The sequence below is a fragment of the Drosophila busckii genome, chromosome 2R (assembly GCF_011750605.1).
Source record: "Drosophila busckii strain San Diego stock center, stock number 13000-0081.31 chromosome 2R, ASM1175060v1, whole genome shotgun sequence".
Classification (NCBI taxonomy): domain Eukaryota; kingdom Metazoa; phylum Arthropoda; class Insecta; order Diptera; family Drosophilidae; genus Drosophila; species Drosophila busckii.
Window position 1 is genome coordinate 12,051,425 of NC_046605.1, and position 21,218 is coordinate 12,072,642.

At 37.9% G+C, this 21,218-nt stretch overlaps 7 protein-coding genes across 10 annotated transcripts; 5 read left to right on the forward strand and 2 right to left on the reverse strand.

Annotated features, from left to right (window-relative positions):
* The first annotated feature begins 293 nt into the window (after nt 1-293).
* Nucleotides 294-1,117, forward strand: LOC108594980 (trypsin beta-like). The gene has a single exon (XM_017980113.2). The coding sequence runs from the start codon at nt 295-297 to the stop codon at nt 1,051-1,053; it is 759 nt and encodes a 252-aa protein (XP_017835602.1). The 5' UTR covers nt 294; the 3' UTR covers nt 1,054-1,117.
* Nucleotides 1,118-2,873: 1,756 nt separating this feature from the next.
* Nucleotides 2,874-3,673, forward strand: LOC117135103 (trypsin beta-like). Its single transcript, XM_033295110.1, has one exon. The coding sequence runs from the start codon at nt 2,891-2,893 to the stop codon at nt 3,647-3,649; it is 759 nt and encodes a 252-aa protein (XP_033151001.1). The 5' UTR covers nt 2,874-2,890; the 3' UTR covers nt 3,650-3,673.
* A 1,613-nt stretch (nt 3,674-5,286) lies between these two features.
* LOC108594639 (trypsin beta-like) lies at nt 5,287-6,117 on the forward strand. The gene has a single exon (XM_033295094.1). The coding sequence runs from the start codon at nt 5,304-5,306 to the stop codon at nt 6,060-6,062; it is 759 nt and encodes a 252-aa protein (XP_033150985.1). The 5' UTR covers nt 5,287-5,303; the 3' UTR covers nt 6,063-6,117.
* Nucleotides 6,118-8,610: 2,493 nt separating this feature from the next.
* Nucleotides 8,611-16,396, reverse strand: LOC108596854 (TGF-beta receptor type-1). 4 transcript variants are annotated; one of them, XM_017982993.2, is made up of 8 exons: nt 15,688-16,396; nt 15,254-15,610; nt 14,069-14,186; nt 13,747-13,970; nt 10,033-10,263; nt 9,746-9,979; nt 9,164-9,687; nt 8,611-9,099 (listed from the first exon to the last, which is right to left on the reverse strand). In XM_017982993.2, exons 1-8 carry the CDS (start codon nt 15,800-15,802, stop codon nt 8,917-8,919), a joined length of 1,986 nt encoding a protein of 661 aa, XP_017838482.1. In that variant the 5' UTR covers nt 15,803-16,396; the 3' UTR covers nt 8,611-8,916. The 4 variants fall into 4 exon arrangements, with proteins under 4 accessions (XP_017838482.1, XP_017838483.1, XP_017838484.1 ...); XM_017982994.2 differs by lacking the exon at nt 13,747-13,970 and adding an exon at nt 12,752-12,894 and having other exon boundaries at nt 15,688-16,390; XM_017982995.2 differs by lacking the exon at nt 13,747-13,970 and adding an exon at nt 11,501-11,634 and having other exon boundaries at nt 15,688-16,387.
* Nucleotides 16,397-16,718: 322 nt separating this feature from the next.
* On the reverse strand, nt 16,719-17,290 carry LOC108595829 (mitochondrial import receptor subunit TOM7 homolog). Its single transcript, XM_017981120.2, has 2 exons — nt 17,024-17,290; nt 16,719-16,911 (listed from the first exon to the last, which is right to left on the reverse strand). Exons 1-2 carry the CDS (start codon nt 17,121-17,123, stop codon nt 16,847-16,849), a joined length of 165 nt encoding a protein of 54 aa, XP_017836609.1. The 5' UTR covers nt 17,124-17,290; the 3' UTR covers nt 16,719-16,846.
* Nucleotides 17,291-17,654: 364 nt separating this feature from the next.
* LOC108597023 lies at nt 17,655-21,190 on the forward strand. Its single transcript, XM_017983304.1, has 3 exons — nt 17,655-17,775; nt 17,910-17,984; nt 20,227-21,190. The coding sequence occupies exons 2-3, from the start codon at nt 17,934-17,936 to the stop codon at nt 20,413-20,415; spliced, it is 240 nt and encodes a 79-aa protein (XP_017838793.1). The 5' UTR covers nt 17,655-17,775; nt 17,910-17,933; the 3' UTR covers nt 20,416-21,190.
* On the forward strand, nt 17,993-20,218 carry LOC108597022. Its single transcript, XM_017983302.1, has one exon. It carries the CDS (start codon nt 18,115-18,117, stop codon nt 19,177-19,179), a length of 1,065 nt encoding a protein of 354 aa, XP_017838791.1. The 5' UTR covers nt 17,993-18,114; the 3' UTR covers nt 19,180-20,218.
* Nucleotides 21,191-21,218: the final 28 nt, after the last annotated feature.

Sequence of the window (21,218 nt, forward strand, 5' to 3'; positions counted from 1 at the left end):
AGTTAATTTATGCACTTATCTATTAACATTGTTTTCGTCTAATTTTACTTTTATGTCTTCTTCTGCCGGTAACCCTGATAAAACTACTTGAAAATTTGTTTATTTTTTGTACCACCTCACTTCACTATCAGAATGATTTAAAAGCTCTGAACTTAGAACGTTTGGTTAGTACACACTATTTTCATTAAATTGATTGCAAGTAATTGATTAAAAAAAGCTCCCTGATAATATTAACCGAAGATTTTTAGTATAAAAGAGGAATCCAATTCATGGAGAATTCATTGTACTTGCAATATGTTGAAGTTTGTGATTTTGTTGTCGGTCGTTGCCTGCGCTTTTGGTGCTGCCATTCCTGAGGGTCTCCTACCCCAGTTGGATGGACGCATTGTTGGCGGTACTGCCACAACTATCGGAAACTATCCTTATCAGATTTCTCTGCAGCGTAATGGCGGCCACTCCTGCGGTGGTTCCATCTACAACAGCCGCGTTATTGTGACTGCTGCCCATTGCCTCCAGGGAGTGTCCGCTTCCGCCCTGCGCATCCGTGCTGGTTCCAGCTACTGGAACTCTGGTGGTGTTGTCATCAGCGTTGCTAGCTTCAAGAATCACGAGGGATACAACGGAAACACAATGGTCAACGATATTGCTGTTGTCCGTCTCAGCAGCGCCCTGTCCTTCAACGGCAACATCAAGGCTATCGGTCTGGCTGGCTCCACTCCCAATAACGGTGTTGCTGCTGTTGTCACCGGTTGGGGAACTCTTAAGAGCGGCGGCTCTTCTCCCTCACAGCTTCAGAAGGTTGATGTTAACATTGTCGGCCGCACCCAATGCCAATCCGGCACTTACAGCTATGGTAGCGAAATTAAGGCAACTATGATCTGCGCCGCTGGCTCCGGCAAGGACTCATGCCAGGGTGACTCTGGTGGCCCATTGGTTTCTGGTGGTGTGCAAGTTGGTGTTGTTTCCTGGGGTCGTGGCTGCGCCGCTCCCAAATACCCCGGTGTTTACTCCAATGTTGCCGAGCTTCGTAGCTGGGTGGCTAACAATGCTTAATTTGGCTGTTAAATAAATCAGTGAATTAACGATTAAAAAACTAATGCGAATTTTTTTTACCACACTTTATATAGAGATATAGATATAGTTCTAAGTTCTAAGCATCAGTGCTAAGTTCTAGAGGCGGCCACAATTTCTTTATTACATAAAGAAAGGAACCGTGGGGTTCAGAAAGTAAATTTAGAACTAGGACTGCAACGCCTATGCGGTCGTATCAAAAGTTTTAGAACACTGAAAGACAGTTTTATTTGGAAATTATGGAATATTTAGTATGTTTATTGCTCCAAAAGGTAGATGTTAATAATCGGATAAACGCACCCAATTTGCATTCTGCTCTTACAGACATGGAACTTAATTTTTATACACTTTGACATTTTTATGAAAAATGGAAAAGAATTTCATGAAGTAATGCAAATGTATGCAAACAGGGAGAAAGTGGTAAGCCAAACTGAGTCCGTCTGCCCGCCCGTTCTTCTGGATGTTTGAGCAACTGATTCTCAGCAACTATAAGAGCTAGAAAAATCAAATTTTTTATGTATATGTTCGTACACCTAAACCAAATCGCTTTTATATTATTTATTTTGATTTCCTCCCCCGCATCTCTAAAAAAACGCATTTACTCACACAAAAATCAGAAAACCTTAAATAATAAATAATATATTGGCATACTAAAGTTTGCTGTGATAGTTGATTTGTGTGAATTAGATTTTTTTTAGTTTATTGGAATTAGTATTTGAATAGGAAGACGCACGCTGAAAGTTAGAAATTGCGTAGCTCCCAAAATAATATTTTCGTACAACTTCGCTAATAAATAATTATTCACCAGACAAATAAATAAACTTTACTCATACATATTATTTTAATAATGTGTATAAATATTATAAAAAACATAATTCATATATATATAAACAAAATAAATAAATAAATAAATAAAAATATTGTCGGCTCGGCTTACTTTCTCTTTTTTCATTTCTGTCCGTTTTCAATCCTTTTTATAGGCTTCTTCCTTTTAAGATGGGCACAACTTCAGCCGTGAGACAATGATTCTGAACGGCTACAAAAAATCAACAGGTATCAAAAAATCAACAGTTATTCATTCAGTTATTGTGGTAACAAAATGCAAATGAATACCAATAGAATTTCTAATTTTAAAAATAAATATACATCGAAAAGTTTAATTAAAGACAGTTCGGCTTCAGAACTTGAAGTCTATAATTTCATTTTTATGATTCAGAAATCTTTTCTGATGGTAACCGAAAAAATCTAATACAGAAGATATTTTATTTTAAATTAAAATTGAAATTTAATAAAGCATCTGTATTATATATTTTATAAGAAAAATCAATTAAAATTTTGTAGAAAAATTATTTAAAACATGTCCCTGCCCCTTAAGAACAAATAAATTAAGAATAAAAGCATTAAACTATACTTTTTGTCATTCAATAGCCTAAAGAGCACGGATTTTAATTACTGTAACAGAAAAAGCTGCTCTGATCCAGTAAGCTAAAATATATAGAAATGTTCTGGATCATAAAGAAAAGCTGAGTAAGAATAATTTATGCACTTATCTTAATGTTGTCTACGTCTGACGTTACTCTTCGATTTGCTTAATACCTGTAGCCCTGATTACACTTACAATTTTTTTAATTTATGTATTTTTAGCCCATCACACCATTATCGCAATTATTTAAAAATACTGAATTTACCGAACGACTTTAATATTTAGAACGCTTGGTTATTGATTAAAAAAAATGCTCCCTGATAGACTAAAATTAACCGAAGATTTTTAGTATAAAAGAGGAATGCAATTCCATGGAGAATTCATTGTACTTGCAATATGTTGAAGTTTGTGATTTTGTTGTCGGTCGTTGCCTGCGCTTTTGGTGCTGCCATTCCTGAGGGTCTCCTACCCCAGTTGGATGGACGCATTGTTGGAGGTACTCCCACTAATATCGGGGATTATCCGTATCAGATTTCTCTGCAACGTAATGGCGGCCACTCTTGTGGTGGTTCCATCTACAACAACAAGATTATTGTCACTGCTGCTCATTGCCTGCAGAAAGTGGCCGCTTCCGCCCTGCGCATCCGTGCTGGTTCTAGCTACTGGAACTCTGGTGGTGTTCTCATCAATGTTTCTGGCTTCAAGAATCACGAGGGATACAACGCAAACACAATGGTCAACGATATTGCTATCATCCATCTAAGCAGTCCCCTGACCTACAGCAGCAACATCAGGCCTATTAATCTGGCAAGCTCCTCTCCTAATAACGGTGCTGTTGCTGTTGTCACTGGTTGGGGAACTACTAACAACGGTGGCTCAATCCCCGATACGCTTCAGGAGGTTTTCGTTGACATTATCAGCCCGGATATGTGTGCATCCAGCAAATACGGTTATGGTAGCCAAATTAAGGCAACTATGATCTGTGCCGCTGCCTCCGGCAAGGACGCCTGCCAGGGTGACTCTGGTGGCCCATTGGCCGCTAATAATGTGCTCGTCGGTGTTGTTTCCTGGGGCATTGGCTGCGCCCAGCCCAACTACCCCGGTGTCTATGCCAACGTTGCCGATCTCCGTAGCTGGGTGATTAGCACTGCTTAAAATGTTTGTGAAATAAAGCAAAGAATTGACGATTATAAAACTAATGCGAATTATTTTTACCATACTTATGTATTTATATAGAGATAGCTCTATATTTTTATAACTAAGTTGAGTATAAGTGCTAAGGATGAGTGACAGTAACCGTGAGGTTCAGAAAATTTAGCACAAGGACTGCAATGCAACTCTATGTAGTCACATTAAAACCATCGTAACACTGTATAGATGTATATATATGTATGTATATAGAGTTCAGCATTTTTTTTAGTATCGCTGCCGACGCAGTTTTATAAACTTTGACGCGTTTGTGAGCTTGTGGGTGTGTGCGATGCAAAGTGTATATAAAAGTTGGTTGCGCCCAACTTTTATTTGTCACTTGCTTTATAATGGTGTCTGGGCATACTAAAGTTTGCTTTAATAGTTGATTTTGTGTGAATTAGAATTTTTTAGTTTATTGAATTAGTATTTGAAATGGGTAAGACCAGCTGAAGTTAGAAATTGGGTAAGCTCCCAAAATAATATTTTCGTACAACTTCGCTAAGAGGTAATTATTCACCAGTCAAGATAATAAACATTACTCATACATATTATTTTCAAATAATGTGTATAAATATTATAGAAAACATAATTTATATATATACTCAATATTTATTTCTTATTTAACTCAAAACATTTCTTTAAGGAATTTAAAAATGGAGAAATCTTTCTTTAGTGTGCAGAGTGCTAACCTGTCCAAAAATATTGTCGGCTCGGCTTTCTTTCTCTTTTTCATTTTTGTCCGCTTTCAATCCTTTTTATAGGCTACTTATCCTTTTAAGGTGGGCACAACTTTAGCCGTGAGACAATGTTTCTGAACGGTTACACAAAAGTCAACAGTTATTCATTCAGTTATTGTGGTAACAAAATGCGAATGAATACCAATATGAATGCAGCTAGAATTTCTAATTTTAAAAATAAATATACATCGAAAAGTTCAATTAAAGACAGTTCGGCTTCAGAACTTGAAGTCTATAATTTAGTCTGAAACTAAAAACTAACTTCTTATTTCATTTTTATGATTCAGAAATCTTTTCTGATGGTCACCGCAATAAGCTACTACAGAAGATATTTTATTTTAAATTAAAAATAAAATTTAATAAATAACAATATTTTATAAGAAAAATCAATTACAATTTTGTAGAAAAATTATTTTAAACATGTCCCTGTCCCTTAAGAACAAATAAAATTAGAATAAAAGCATTAAACTATACTTTTTGTCATTCAATAGCCTAAAGAGCACGGATTTTAATTATATTACGTTATCCAGTGTGCACTGTAACAGAAAAAGCTGCTTCGATCCAGTAAGCTAAAATATATAGAAATTTTCTTGATCATAAAGATAAGCTGAGTTGCTCTTCGATTTGTTTAATGCCTGTAGCCCTGATTACACTACTTGCAATTTTTTTTAATTTATGTATTTTTAGCCCATCACACCATTATCGCAATTATTTCAAAGCACTGAACTTACCAAACGACTTTAATATTTAGAACGTTTGATTAGTACACTTTATCTATTTTCAATAAATTGATTGCAAATAATTGATAGACTAAAATTAACCGAAGATTTTTAGTATAAAAGAGGAATGCAATTCCATGGAGAATTCATTGTACTTGCAATATGTTGAAGTTTGTGATTTTGTTGTCGGTCGTTGCCTGCGCTTTTGGTGCTGCCATTCCTGAGGGTCTCCTACCCCAGTTGGATGGACGCATTGTTGGAGGTACTGCCACAACTATCGGAAACTATCCTTATCAGATTTCTTTGCAACGTAATGGCGGCCACTCCTGCGGTGGTTCCATCTACAACAGCAAGATTATTGTCACTGCTGCCCATTGCCTGCAGGGAGTGTCCGCTTCCAGCCTGCGCATCCGTGCTGGCTCCAGCTACTGGAACTCTGGTGGTGTTCTCATCAATGTTTCTAGTTTCAAGAATCACGAGGGATACAACGCAAACACAATGGTCAACGATATTGCTATCCTCCGTCTAAGCAGCGCCCTGTCCTTCAACGCCAACATCAAGGCTATCGCTCTGGCTGGCTCCGCTCCCAATAACGGTGTTGGTGCTGTTGTCACTGGTTGGGGAACTCTTAAGAGCGGTGGCACAATGCCCGCTCAGCTTCAGGAGGTTCGCGTCAACATTATCGACCAAAGCAAATGTGCATCCAGCAGCTACGGCTATGGTAGCCAAATTAAGTCAACTATGATCTGCGCCGCTGCCTCCGGCAAGGACGCCTGCCAGGGTGACTCTGGTGGCCCATTGGCCGCTAATAATGTGCTCGTCGGTGTTGTTTCCTGGGGCATTGGCTGCGCCGAGGCCCGATACCCCGGTGTCTATGCCAACGTTGCCGAACTCCGTGGGTGGGTGAATCAAAATGCTTAAAATGTTTGTGAAATAAAGCAAAGAATTGACGATTATAAAACTAATGCGAATTATATTTACCATACTTATGTATTTATATAAAGTTAGCTCTATATTTTTATAACTTTGTTGAGTATGAGTGCTAAGGATGAGTGAAAGTAACCGTGAGGCTCAGAAAATTTAGCACAAGGACTGCAATGCAACTCTATGTGGACACATTAAAAGTTAAAACAACTGTAAGTCAGATTTATTTGAAAATTATAGAATTATAGTATTGGTTGGTAATTCATATAAATAGATTTTTAAATATTTAAATTAAATCATTTTTATACTGAAACTGGTGATTTGATTTAAACGATAATTAAGACCCATTGCCTAAATAAAAACATAACATAAGCTGATCGTAAATTCTTGGCTGTCCTGGATAGAAAATTAGAATTATATTAAAAGACATGGCTTATGTTTTGGTTCTTTTACAAATATTTTCGATTTGTTCTTTTTTTATTTAAAGTGCCAGTAAAAACGCAGCTTAAAGCTAAAAGTTAGACTCTGTTTACACTTTCAACGCTTTTGTTTTTAACAGTACACCGTAAATGCTCCTCACACATACCTAAATTCCAATTCACAATGTTCACTTTGCTTAGCTTTATGTAGCTCTTGCTCGTTTACGGTTTCTACACAATACAAACACTTTTCATATAGTAAGTATATAAATATATAATTGTTGTTTTCTCTGGCCGCCAAATGAAATGAAAACTAAAAGACTTGAGCTTGGTAGCTGAATCATAGTTCTTCTCGATATCGTTCAAATTAGCAACCGCTGGCCAACAGCATATTTTTTATATTAGACTTATGGTAAATTAAATTTTGTTTGCGCATTATTTTTCAAGTCTTTTGTAGTAGTTATTTCTTCGGTTTATCAATTTCAACTCAGTACAGTTAAAAGAGGGCTCTAAAGTTTTTGGTAAAGGAATGCATTTCAGTTTTGGTAGGTTCTATAAGCAACTTGAGGGAAGAATGGAGTTCGGAGCATAGTTAAACATTTCTCAGTTAACATAGGTATATATATATATGTATATATATGTTGATATTATTTACACATTTTACAATTACAGGAATATTGTTAAAAACTTAGTTTATGCAGTTGATATTTGTTTCACTGACAATTCGCTAATGGAAATTCAAGAACAAATTACAGGAAATTCTCAATTAACTTAAATTTGTTTTCATACATTTCGTTTTTTTGTTTTTGCCTAAATTAATAGGAAATTAAATTTCGCAGGCCGAAAAATGTAACAGTATAGTAATTAATATGTATTTTAATCGTTTTACGCATATCAAATAGTATAATAATAATATGTATATGATGCTTACATTTAATTGATGTACGTATATAAAATGAATGCATGTAGTAACATTAATCTCTCAGCGTTGTGTGTGTGTGTGTGCGTAGGGATACAGGAAACATTTGTTGTTGTATAGAAACTACTATTGCAGGTTTATGTATATTGTGGTTTGGTATGGGTAGTTGGTTGGTTGGTTGCTTAGTTTAACATGCAATCAAACATTAAACACGACAGCTGCACCTAAAGACAACAACACAAATATAATGTTGCAACTCACTTAAAATATACAATTACGCTTTCAATTGCTTATACTATATAAATATGTGGTTTCTTTTTCTGTTTGTTCATGAAACACCGAGCTGTTTGCTATAAACAAGCAAACAAACATATATATATATATAAATATAGTATACATTTAGTTATATTAAATCGACTGGTTTAATTTGCATTAAGACTAAAAATTAGGAAGAACAAGCTTTGGTTATAACAAATAAGAGAATAAATGATTGAAAGCGTTCAAGTTGTGTATGATTTGATGTATGCATGTGGCCTGTAGAAGAACTTAAGAGCAAGCTTTATACTTAGTTGTAGTTGTATGTGAAATATATGTATGTATGTAGATGTATATATATGTATGTATATAGAGTTCAGCATTTTTTTTTAGCAGTATGTACTTGGAAGCTGACGGCGCGCCTTTAATTATTTTGATAGATAATTTTCTTCTTTTACATTTATTCTTGTTTTCTGTTAATTTTTGAATTCCTGAGTTTTGTCAATATTAAAGACCTAAAAACAAAAAATTTATAGACTCTTTAACGTTTCTTCTCTAAATATGTATGTATATTAATGCGGCTTGTATATATGTATATTTGTTTAATTGTTATTTTTGAATTTTATTGTTTGTATTTTATTTGTTTCTGCTGGGTGTTTTTTGTTTTGCTGTTCTCACTGCTAGTTCAGTCTTGACAAAGTCTTTTGCTTATTTTTGTATTGTTTGTTTTTTATATATTATTTTTTGTTTGCTTTGTATTTGTTGTTTATAAAAAATATATGTGTATGTATATGCTTGTTGCGTATGTGTCTGTCTATATCTAGGCCCTAATTGTATAGCACAAATGGCAGTGCGACGTTTGAATGGCGCGCCGCCGCCTTTACGCCCAGAACACGAAGCGAATCTGAGCACAAATGTCAACGAAAATAATATGTACAAAAGTAAATGGTAATCAATGAAAACTAAATATAGTTTAATGGGAAAACAATAGAACTAATGCGAGCATAGTTCAATATGCAAAGCAAGCTTGAGGGGGGCGTATGAGCATGACGCTTGGTATTTGTTGTTGGTCCTAAATATTTACAATTATTTTCTTGTTAGTTGCTTTCTTTCTATTCTTTTTTTTTATGCATTTTCTTTCTTTTTTGTTTTGCTGCTTGTTGCTTGAAGGTAACACGGGCCAGGTTAAGGGTTACACAGGTGCGATGTGTACAGTAAAAAAAAACACATTCCACTTGGCTGCACACTAGAGCCACAATCAGTTCTTGACCTTGTCCTCGACGCGTATGCTGGCGAGTGTTTTCTTAATGCGCAGTGCGGTTAGGCGCGCCACAGGATTGGGGTACCAGCACTCCTTCATGACCTTGGCCATATTGTGCAGCACATCCGAGGCGTGCCAGCGATTCGGAATATTCGGCCGACATTTTTCAATACAAACGACCTGCAAGCCACACAAAAGTTGCATATGAAACTCATTCAAAAATATATAAAGCACACACACTTACCTTTTTCATTTCCTCAATGCTTGGATCTGGCTGCACCACATCCCAATAGGGCAGCTGATACTCCTCAAAGATCATGCCCATATTGCAGCGACGCGCAATTTCCCAGAGTATCAAGCCAAAGGCATAAACATCCGCACGCTTATACGAATCAAAGTGCTGGGCATTCATGCTCTCATCCAGCACCTCTGGCGCCATATAGCGCTTGGTGCCCACGCGATGCGTCGACGGTATATCCACCGAGTCATCCTTTTCCACATGTCGCACCGCCAGACCCAGATCACCAATAGCGCAGCTCAAATTCGACTTCACCAGTATGTTCTTGGACTTGAGATCTCGATGTGCTATGGCGGGCTTGCCGCGTGTGCCAACAATGTCCATGTGCAGATGCGCCAGCCCAGTGGCAATGCTCAGAGCCATATTCAGCATGGTATTGGTGTCCACAGTGTGCGTGGTCAGATAATCGAAAAGCGAACCGTTCTCATGATAGTCTGTGACCAGCCAGAGCTGCGTCCAAGTGCCATTATCTAAATATCAAGCGACAAGTTAATACAAGTTACAAGTTAATGCAGTTGGGGGGCTTGCCTTTATTATCCGCTGCTATAAAGCCCAAAATATTCTCATGACGCAGCATAACCGTTTGATAAATCTCAGCCTCACGAAACCAGGAGCACTCCTCACGACTGGAAAATATCTTGACGGCAACATTCTCGCCACGCCAGCGTCCACGCCAAACCTCACCGAAGCGTCCCTTACCAATAACATGACAGAGCTGCACTTGACGCGCTATGGAGCGCTGCACCAACAGTGGCAAGCCAGCTAAAAGGCAATCAGATTAATAAACAGTTTAGAGAAATGTAGAGCTAACTCACCTGATCCCGAGCCCGATGTGGTCATTTCAATAATGTCATGCAGCGTGGTATTGCCATTGAGTATTGGATCATAGACAGAGTCCTCCTTGGCAAACGGTCTGCCATTGGCCAAGCGCTTGCGCCGCTGGCAATAATACCAAGCCAAAGTGCCCGAGAGGCAAATAATGAGTGTGGCACCCACAATAATGGCCACCAGTTCCCAACTGCTCAGCGTCTCATGTGGCCCAAAATCTAAGTCAAAGCAGACATTGCATTAGTCTTTATGTCTAAGAGTTGGCACAAACTAAAAGTGCGCGTGAGAAATTATTTGGAAAATTAAATGGCAGCAAAGTTAGTGTAGAAAATTATGTGAAGTTAACATGCGGTGCATGCGGTAAGCAGCCAAAACCAGAAACAGAACATAAAACAAATATTAGTAGTTAATGTTAGTAATAGTATATGCAGTTGTGTGTGTGCGTATATATACAGTATGTGTATGTATGTATTCGAATGCGTGCAGCATAAATTTACTAACCTGCTGCTTTTGATAATTATACACTAAAGTTATTTACAGACCTTTACATTTGTTTTTCCAACAGACTAAGAAACAAAAATAGACAAACACACACAGACAGAGGACAAGTTGAGCATAGAATACACGCACACACAGACATAGACGAGAAATGCAAATGAGCAAAAAAAAGAAAAGAATGTAAACAGCGTTTACAAAATGCATGAATGGCAGCGTCAGAGCTTGAGAGAGATGGAGAGAGAGAGAATGCGCTTACAGAGAGAGCGCGCTTGTTGTTATTGCTAGGCTGCTTGAGACAGGTCTAACTGTTGTTGTTGTTGCTAACCACCAACTTCCTATGCTTTTCACAGTTGTTTGGCTTTCATGTGCTGCCGTCGTCTTGTTTTTAACAAGTCAATATGAATGAAGCGAAAGGTCAGCAGACAACTTGAATGAGCACAGGATAAGGCAAGGTAAGGCACACAACAACAATATGTGCGCGTGTGTGTGTGCGTGTGTAATGCAAAAAAAAACAAATTAAAGCAACAACCAAGTTATGAGCAAATCCCAACAGACATACATACATACATTTACTCCTTCTTCCTTTCTTCCTTTCTTTTATACTTTTTATATTTGCTGCAAGACGAGACATTGGCAAATGTAGAACAGAGGGCCATCAAAAAAAAAAAAGTATAACCAAGGTAGACAGAACGACGACGGCAACGTGCAGCGTGACAGGTGTTGTACGCTTGTATGCGTGACTTATGAGCTTTTGTATGCATGTGTGTGTGTGTGTATGAGTGTGTATGTGTGTGTGCTACAAATTTGTCTCAAAAAATACGCAAATGATGAGATGCAATGACATGAGCGTTGCTTAAATGGAAATGTATGCGTGTGTGGGTGGTTCTTTGGTATGGGAACTGATGACTTGACGGCGTTTTGGAGCGGGTGCTGGTGTGGCTCTTAAGCAACTCTCACCTGGTATAACACCATTGTAATTTTCACGCGTATTGCAAAAATCATCGTTACAACATTTTGTGGAGGAGGTGGGTGTGCTGTCGTGACACCAGGCGGGATCATCGGGTGGTAAGTGGTTTGATAGGTTTAGGCATCTACATACATACATATACATCATATATCGTTTTTTTTGCGTGTGTGTGTGTGTTTTTTTGTTATTAAGAGTTAACAATATAGTTTATTTGTTTAGTTACTACTGTAGTTAGCCAAAAAGATTTAATTAGATTGCTGTTGTAGCTAAAGTTGTTGCTGTTGTTGTTGTTGTTCTTGCTGTTGCTGTGTTGTGCAGTTGTAAAAAGCAGCTGGTTGTTATAGTAGCTACGACTTAAACTAAATCAGCTGTCAAAAATTCGCAGCGCAGCAGCAGAGGCGTGGACAATAGGGGCACGAGCAGGGTAAGGGGGGCGCAGCAGCGAGCATAGAGCATGTGTGGTGTGTAGAACCCAAAAGCACACACACCCAAAACTAATTTATATACACAAAGAAGAAGAACAAACATAGAGTAAAGAGTAGAGAGCACCCAAAGCTAAAGAGCAGCAGTATTAGCAGCAAGTGTTGCCTAATTGCCAATCAAAAGATTTACACAGCATGAATACCCCTAATGTGAATATTCATAGCTGCATACAAAATACAACTGTTTACTACTTACACCAGAGAAAAATTCCAAAAAAAAAAATAATGAATTGGCATGCAAAAGTTAATTGAAAAATATGCAGCGCAGTCGTAAAATAGTAAAGAAAAAAAACTATGTTGTGTGTAAATATTGTTGTAATTATTGCTGTTGTAATTGTTGTTATGCAGTTAAAAATAGTCAAAGAGTTACAATAGTTAGAGGCAGCTAAACGTGCATAGTATAAAGAAGAGCCAATCGAAAAGCGTATAAAGTGCAAATAGAAAACTAAGAACCAAAAAAAAAAGACAACAAATAATAAAATTATTTTTACAATTTAAAGAGCTACTGCTAATTGTGCAAACCAAAATTAAATTATTATTATTAAAAATAGCTGAGCATACAAAAGTTTTATATTTGTGTACAAGTGTAGCGTGTGTGTGTGTATTTGTTTAAAGTTGCTATTGTAGACTTTATTGTTGTTGTTGTGCAGAGAGTACTAAAGAAGTGTGCAAATCATATAAATTGTTTTTAAAGAAGAGAAATTCAATATGTTTATCAAACGTTTGCTTGTTGTTTTTGTTGGATTTTGTTAGCTATACCTTTGTCAAATATCCTTTTCATAAGCTCTTCTTTATTGCAGAAATCCGTATCACAACATTTAATTCTATACGAATCGAATTTACTTTTACTGGTGAGACATTCCAGAGGCTGGCGATGCAGATCGTATCTTTTATCGAGACAACTAAAGCCCAAAAACACAATTTTTATGTCAGAATTTGCATATAGTATTTTATATGTTTATTGTATTTGTATTTGTGTGTGTGTAATTATGTATTAAAGAGTTCGAAACAGCGAAGAGAGCAACGCGGCATTTTTAAATTTTGAATTTCAAAGTGTAAAGTAAATGAAACAAAAATGAATTGTCTAATACGCTACTTGTGAAATCGATTTTTGAATCCCTATTTTTCGCACACTCTATACCCAACAATTTGAAACTCATGCATTTTTCAATTAAACTTAAACCAAAGTAGAGCATTTAAGCTTTGGCATGGCAAAGTTTTGTGTTTTCTTTGCTGCTTAATTTCTTGTTGTTGTTGTTGCTTTCAGCCGAAAGTTGCTAATTGAAGCTCAGTCTGGTTAGTTAGTAGCAATTAAAACAATAAATAATATTAAACATAAAACTCAAATTCAAACAAACCAAAAATAACAAAAACAAAAGTGTCGTATGTACAAAAGTGAAAACTGTTCCCAGGTGCGTTGCTCGCTTTTATTATTGTTGCTGTTGCTGTTGCTGCTATTGTTGTTGTTTTCTGTTGTTGCTGTTGTTGTTTTTGTTGTTGTTGTTTAGTAGTGTGCACTGCATTTTTGTTAGGCGAGTGTTTTGTGTGTGTGTTTGTGTGTCACACTCGCAAATTCTAACTCAACACGAGCAATTTATGAGTAGAGAGAACAAGTTCAAAGAACGAACAAACTGGAACGAAGCAAATTGAACGACGTGCGTTTGTTTTGGCGTTAGGAGAGCAGTTCAAAGGCATTTCGGGCAGGTCGAGGCGAGGCGAGGTGAGGAAGCAAACACGTGCACACTATAGCGCACCTTCGTAGACAACCGACGATGACTGTTGATTACCACCGGAGGATGTTCCGCTTAGCACATAATGCTTGATTATGGGACGCAGGTCTCGATTGCAAAAGTCGCGATCCTTGCAACAGGCGTGACCACCACGCCGTGCCGCCGGACGAGCTGTCGGACCGCCATGGGTACCCTCGTTGCACCAGATAAAACGGCCCGGCGGAAAGCTCTGGGACATGTTGAGGCATCTAAGCACAGACGCACACACATGGAGTAACTTCTTTGGTTGCTCCATGTGTGTGTGTGGAAATGGTGTCCGTATGTTAAGAGTTGATCATTGACTTACCTATAGCTGAATATAATTTTGTTGTCGCTATCCTTTTCCACCGAAGTGAAGCAGTATCCATCCGTATCGCAAATGTGATTCGTATCCTTGCAGATGTCACAATGGCACTTCAGATTTTCTGAAAATAATTACAATTAATACGTTAATAATAATAATATTAGTTTCAACTACTTAGCCTGCCAATATTGAACATTAAAATATTCTATTTGCACATAAGCAATTTTAATAATTTTAATGTACTGCTACGAAAGCTAAAACTCGATTCTTGTTGATTGATGTAGGATGAGCATTGTCAATTAATTAAATTGGTTGGTTACTTCAATTATTCTAAACAGTACAAATATGTTCACATTGTTTTTTTTTTTTTTTTCAAATTAATTACGATATACTAATTAAATTAGATGAAAGTATAGCAATGTTTGAAAGATCACTTAATAGAGCCAAACTTAACACAAGTTTATATAATAATTATAAAGGCAAATTAACTTAGGTTTAAAATGCTCTTTATAATTTTCTCAACTTAAATGAAATATTTTAATAAGCTGTCAGTCCGATTTAAAATCTTTTCAGCCATAAGTTCATTAATCATAATTTTGTTACTTATTGATTTTCTAGCAAAAGCGAACGAACGATCGAGCACAAGTCTTGTTTTCGGTTGCTTTGCAGACATTTAAGCTCAAGTGGGGGGAGTGGGGAGAGCTCAGCTCAGATTTCTCGCTACAACAAGAACAAAAGGCAGTTAGCATAATAACAACAAAGAAGACAAGTGCAAAGCGTAAATCATGAAGATACCCCAGACGACAAAAACAACAACAACAATAACAACGTCGCTGTTGCCCGCCAGTTTTTGCTTTTGCTGCAAATGCAACTGCAGTTGAGTTGTTGTTGTTGTTCTTGATATTTTTGTTGCTATAGGCACAAGTGCAATGTGCATTTAAATGCGGGGGTGGGTTTGTCTGCGTGTGAGACTGTCTGGCCTGTACTCAGTCAGTCATTCAGTCAGTTGGCGTGGGCATTGACATCACGCTGACGTCACACAAGAGACTAAATGTGGCACGGCGAGGGGCGTAAGAGGAGTGCCAAAACTTGAGACGCAGACGAACGAGGCTTAGAGCGCCGCCGGGCTTTGAGGTGTTAAAGTCACGCGAGGCCGACGCTTTAGTCTCTGCCACTTTTTGGACTTACTTTCTTGCTTCTTGTTGTGCAGCGGCGCGTATGTGGGCAACGACTTTGCTGACTGTCCAGGCGGCAATTGAATTGGCACCGCACTGTAGTTGCCCGTGTTCTTGTTGTTGTTGTTGTTGTTGTCGCCGCCGCTGCCATCTGCGTTGTTGTTGTTGTTGCCATGGTCGCCGTTATCAGCTAGCGACTGCGACGATTTAGTTAGATAAGCGCCAGCTGTTTGATTTGTTGTTGTGGCTGCTGTTGTTACTGCAACTGCAGTTTTTGTTGTTGTCGTTGTGCTTGCAGTTGGCAGATATTTGGTCCCCCCACGCATTGAAGCATCATTTGTGGTATTTATGACTATCTCAATCGGCGTAGCTGTAGTTAAAAATAGAAACAACAGTTAGGTTAGTTTTACACCTTGGTTTCTCCTCAGAGGTAAAAAGGATACTCACCACAGATGGCGCTGATTAGCGCCAACAGGCAGCACAGTTGTGGCCACATATTTATATATATTCGCTTAGTTGTTATTGTTTTGCGTTTCGCGTGCTTTTCTTTTGTTTTCCTCATACACACATACACGCACGTACGCACGCACACACGCGCAAGTTCAAAGTCTGTGGGGCAGGCTCCTTGCTGACGACACTAATGCTTTGCTTTGTATTTGTATTGCGCATTTATGGTATTAGGACTCGCACTCGACATGTTCAAACATGGACCCGTTCTCACTCTCTCACTTTTTGTTTGTGCGCTCCTTTAAACAGTTAATCTGCGTAGGCGGCGCTCTAGTGGCCGCTTGGCATTTGGTGCACTGGGCACACATAGTTTGTAACTAGTACACACTTTTTTTTAATTCGAGACAAATCGGCATTTCTTATTGCAACAAATTTAGGAAAAACTGATTCCCCTCCCACTTTTTTACGTTTAGCTTTTTAGGCGTATTTTCATCACGTGAGTTTGGCACTTGTGCGGCGCGTTTAACACACAAAACTTATTTACAATAGTGGGCAGCACTTTGTTTTGTGTTTTGCACTGTTTTGTTTGCACCAATATGTGTTATTTTTGTGTTTAATGTGCAATTCTGTTGAGCGAAATTAGCGGAAACCCCGTCTGTGAGTGAGCTTTGCGAACGATTGATAAAAATACTCGAATAAACAATTGCTCAATTATCGATAGCGAATAGCTGTTGCCAACTATTGCAAAATACTGTCTTTAGTATTAAAAAGCTAAAAGCCGCCAAATAAGATTCAAATTAACTATTAAATAAAAAACTCGACAACAATTTTGTTATATAAGTTACTTGCTGCATTATGAATACTATCAAACATATAAATATTTAGCATATTGATTATTGTGCACATGGCTTCTTGTCGCTGGTCTGACGACAAAATAGCTAAATTGGCCACACTGGTGGATTTGCTTCACCGCCAATATGCATGTACGTATTTATGTATTTTGGAAATAAACAGAATTATGATAAAAGAAATGTTTTAAACAGAAATTTATTTCCGCTAGCTGTGGTAACAGGTACGATTACTCAGAAATGCCAAGGAAGTAACAAAGAACATTCCATTAATTTTAGTTTTGGGATGGACGTGGGCGCGACCGTTTTATTCACTGCCAAAGCAGGCTCAGCAAAGATAGGGGAGGCATGCCAGGCTCAGCTCCCTTGGAGAATCCTGCAATAATACAAAACATGCATATTTAAATCAATAAACAAAAAGCCGCATATACAAAAACATACAGATGTACATATGTTTGCATGTTCTTTGGCACGTGCGATTTACTTACCCAAATACAGCACCATTGGCACGAATCCCCAGTGGAATGCAGTCTGCACAGCGTCGACGACGACACCCAGACGCTCCTTGACTCCCTCAGATAGAACCATTGTCTTTATAAATTGAAATTAAATTTACAAATTGTGTAATTTATGCCTGCTTCAACTTTGCCCAGTTCTGCTTCGTCTTATAGTGCTGGTAAACGATAAAAACTGACAGTAGTTAATCAAGAAAAATTCTGGTATGAATGTGTGCTTTTAATTTGAAGTAATTTCCTGGTTTTTAATAAACTTGTTCATACAAAGTCTACTGTTTTCTTGAAAAAAGTATTATTTACAACTATAATCAGCATAGCTGATGCTAAGTTTACACGGTCACCCAAATCTCTTTTTTCTTGGGTGCAGTGCTGCCACTTAAGACTATTTTTTAATGGAAAAAGCAAATTCTTTAATTTTTGGATAAAATTATAGAAGGTTCCGTTACATTAAATATTTGATTTCCATATATTTATACTGTCCTGGTGGTTAAAAATAAAATATCAATTTTTTAGCTTCTCGCTATTTTTAGCTGTTTTTGTGTTAGCTATTTTTAACCTGCAATATATTCTGGCAACACTGCTCATGTGCTCGTGTGTGACATGCTTGAGAATTTTAAGTTGCCTTTTATTTAATAACTTATTTAAAGATTCTCCGCGCAGAACGGTCGGAACTGCATAATAAAAGAGACGTCTGATACATTCTTTATCAACTCACACATCTAAAAGTAAGCAAACTGCTAAGCTCACATTTTGTTTTACGAGCACAATGAAAAAAAATTGAGAGAAAAAGAGAAAAGTGAAAAATCAATTTGTGTTATGTAAGCTTTGCTCAGATATCAAAATTTTCTTTATGTTGCAGAGAATATTATTGCTTGAACGGACCATGAAAACAACCAATATCGGATTATATGCATTTCGTTTAACCTTCGGCCAGGTGAGCTAAAAGAAACAAGCGCAGCCCTTAACAAAAAATTGGCATAAACTAGGCAATACTGTGGGGAAATTTTTAAGCAGGGAAATTTGCCCCAAACACGTTTATAAACACACAACCCCACACAAACACAATGGCGGCGCAGCTGAAGCTCGGTGACAACTGCCAGGAATGCCAGAGCTTGGGCTTAACGCACAAGCTGCGCTATTTTTATATAAATTTTGAGGAACAGCTGCTAAAGTGCGAATCGCGCACCTGTCTATGGCCACATAACGACGAGGTAAGCTCCGATGAAGAGCAGGAGATGCATTCAGATAGTAAGCCGGCAAGGCAAGTGGATGACGCTGATGATGATGATGCATTTATCAGGGATTTGATGGAGCAACTGGAGTCAACTACCGAGCCGCAGCCCGACTTTAGCTTCAACTTTAATATGCCAGATCTCGAGTTGGAAGTGGATAATGCCGTGGAGTCACATCACGTTGCTGAAAACATGCCGATCCAGAAGTCTACGAATGTTGAGCCGATAATAGTAGAGACAATATTAATGCCTTCTACCGCTGAGGAGCATGTGGGAATAAAAGAAACTCCCGATGAGGAGCAAGTGCTAATAAAAGAAGTTATCGTTGAAGATCAAGTGCTAAAAATACAAATTACCGTTGACACTGCGTCCAGCGCAGAATTGCAAAAGAGCGAAAGTGTGAATGACCTTAAGCCCAGCGCGCAAGTAATAAAAGAAAATGAAGAAACATCCGTTAACTCTACGGCCAGCGAGCAAATGCAAAATATAAAAACCAATGAGAAAGTGCTAAAGAGCGAAACTCCAACGTCCAGCGAGCCGGCACCAAAGAAAGAAAATCCATTTAGTTCTACATTCAACGGCAAATGGCAGATAAAAAAAGCATCCATTATACCACGAAAGATTGAACAAACGTCACCCAAAAGCGACACCACTGTAACTACTTTTCTAGATGCGGTCAAACGTCAACCACAAACGCCAATACGCTCTGCACGTGGGCCGCGAGTTAAACGCGTGATCAACTCTCCCGAATCAGTTCGATTTGCAACAGGATTTGCACCAGGACAAAGACTCAATGCAGTGCGACAATTGTTAAACAGCATTGAAGCTCGGGAGAAACAGGAAATTCAAACGGAAGCAACAAATTTCACGGGCGAGAATGCCAACCCAACACCTTGAGCGATATATCAATTTGGAATACCAAGATAAATATAATCAAGAGTGTGTGTGTGTGAGTGCCTGCGATTTTGTATGAAATGGCAAACAAGTTGGTTTATTTATAAACAATGAAATTTGAAATGTATGCGCGCCACGCTCCAAGCGCATGAAACCCGGAGATAGCGTCGTTGCATGGAACTGGACCTTGAGCGTGCTTGATCTACAGGAAAAGCAGGTCAAGCCAAGTGCGTCACTGGCGACCGCAGGCTCCAGCTGCAGTGTTTTTAGTGTGAGTGTGAGTTTCAGTGTGAGAGAAACTGATAAGCTCATTGCTATCAGCTGAGCACAGTGGGCGGCAAAACATGGGGAAATTTGTGAGGCAACTTAATGTTTATCTACAGATATCTGTAGCTAGATAAACAAGTGCAGCTAATTTTATACATTTATGCGCTTCTATTTAATATTTTTATGACGTCACATGACACGCGCTTCCAGCTTTTTGCGTCTTTCAATGAAAAAAAAAGGCAGTTGCCTCAATTGCAATGTCGGCAACAAAAACAATTTAATTGAAACGAGCAAAGTTGTTGCTGTGTATTTACATTTAGTATAAGCGTGTAATAGACAATTCATTATTAATTGCTAGCTGTCACCATTTTCCGATTAGAAATAGTTCAGTGAACGTTCAATTGTTGGGGGCACTTGAACTTGCCTGCCTACCCATGGGGGGGTTGGTTGCCAACGCTTTAAGATTGCTGCGTAGTAGTAACTAGAATCTTGCATAGACAGTGGGCAGTTGGCCAAATTTGTTTGCCGCTTTGACATTTTAAAAATAGCTCACAAACAAAAAGATTTGCTAAACCGGCAGGCGCCAGAAATTTATATACATACCTAGGCAAGAAAGTTTAAATTAAATTTTTTATTCTAAATTTCAATTAAATGGGAATTTCTTTATTGCTGAATATATTTGCTTATCTTCCACAATTATAAACACAATTCGTTTAAAACTTTGTTATTGTTTACGCCAGCACTTTGACTAAATCTTTTTTTATCTTTTGTATTCTCTTTCAGGCACCGCCACTGTCAGCGCAGGCCTCGACGCACAGCAGTCATGCCTTCACCACAAGCTCGAGTTCACCACGCGTGGTGACACGCTCGGCCACCATGTTGGCCTTGTTCGGCATTGCGCTGTCCTCGTTCAGCCTCAAGCAGCTGCTGGCCAACAAGCATAACAAACACAATGCCCTGCGCAAGCTCTAGGCCAACAAAAATGCAGCAGTGGTAACAGCCGCAGCAGCTACGACTGGAAGGAGTCTAGTAGTCATGTCCTGTTAGTTATCAGTTCCCGTCAGCTTCATTGTCATTATCATAATCATCATTATTATTATCATCATAGTGTATATTTCTTTATGTTTAAGCTCATCAATCACATACACACACCATAGCAGTGACATGGACTTTATTTAAATAACCAACTTATATATATTTTGAGACGTAACAATTTGCATAAAATGTATGACATATGTATATATGTTCTTGTTACACACACACACACACAAACACAAACGAACAATGAGACACAGCTAAGCAAACACGCAAATAAAGTTTGCCTGAGATAAAAGAGATCGAAGTAGTAGCAACGCCAACTAAAAAGGAATAAAACTTGTGATAGTTAATTACTAATTATAATAACAAAATCTGTTATAGACGAATGCTGTCAACATTCATTTGTTGCTCCCCTGTTTGCCCCTTTTTAGTTTTTATATATTTTATAAATATATAGTTGTATGTGTTAACAAGTCCCGATATATACATATATCGTTAGTTTACTAATCTTATGCAAATGCTAAATTTAATTGAGAAACGCCAAAATCGCAACAGCAAAGAGAAACGACTAAGTAAAGATTGTTATAAAACAACAGCAACGTGGAATAAGTCTAAAGCGGAAACTATGGGCTGTAAACGCGTACCGCAGTATCCAAGAATTGTATTAGTTTTAGTTAACTTTGAAAATAAATATGCATTATCAAAATTATTAATTATTAGTTTTTAATTTAAACCCT

What these genes read in the sequence shown, in the direction of transcription:
- LOC108595829 (XM_017981120.2), bottom strand. Translation starts at nt 17,123, where the DNA reads ATGGTTCTATCTGAGGGAGTCAAGGAGCGTCTGGGTGTCGTCGTCGAC. An exon ending in GCCAATGGTGCTGTATTTGG is followed by an intron (nt 16,912 to 17,023) that starts GTAAGTAAATCG and finishes GTATTATTGCAG; the next exon opens with GATTCTCCAAGGGAGCTGAG.
- LOC108597022 (XM_017983302.1), top strand. Translation starts at nt 18,115, where the DNA reads ATGGCGGCGCAGCTGAAGCTCGGTGACAACTGCCAGGAATGCCAGAGC.
- LOC108594639 (XM_033295094.1), top strand. Translation starts at nt 5,304, where the DNA reads ATGTTGAAGTTTGTGATTTTGTTGTCGGTCGTTGCCTGCGCTTTTGGT.
- LOC117135103 (XM_033295110.1), top strand. Translation starts at nt 2,891, where the DNA reads ATGTTGAAGTTTGTGATTTTGTTGTCGGTCGTTGCCTGCGCTTTTGGT.
- LOC108594980 (XM_017980113.2), top strand. Translation starts at nt 295, where the DNA reads ATGTTGAAGTTTGTGATTTTGTTGTCGGTCGTTGCCTGCGCTTTTGGT.
- LOC108596854 (XM_017982993.2), bottom strand. Translation starts at nt 15,802, where the DNA reads ATGAGGAAAACAAAAGAAAAGCACGCGAAACGCAAAACAATAACAACT. An exon ending in GCTAATCAGCGCCATCTGTG is followed by an intron (nt 15,611 to 15,687) that starts GTGAGTATCCTT and finishes TTTTAACTACAG; the next exon opens with CTACGCCGATTGAGATAGTC. An exon ending in TATAGCAGCGGATAATAAAG is followed by an intron (nt 9,688 to 9,745) that starts GCAAGCCCCCCA and finishes CTTGATATTTAG; the next exon opens with ATAATGGCACTTGGACGCAG.
- LOC108597023 (XM_017983304.1), top strand. Translation starts at nt 17,934, where the DNA reads ATGAAAACAACCAATATCGGATTATATGCATTTCGTTTAACCTTCGGC. An exon ending in TTCGTTTAACCTTCGGCCAG is followed by an intron (nt 17,985 to 20,226) that starts GTGAGCTAAAAG and finishes ATTCTCTTTCAG; the next exon opens with GCACCGCCACTGTCAGCGCA.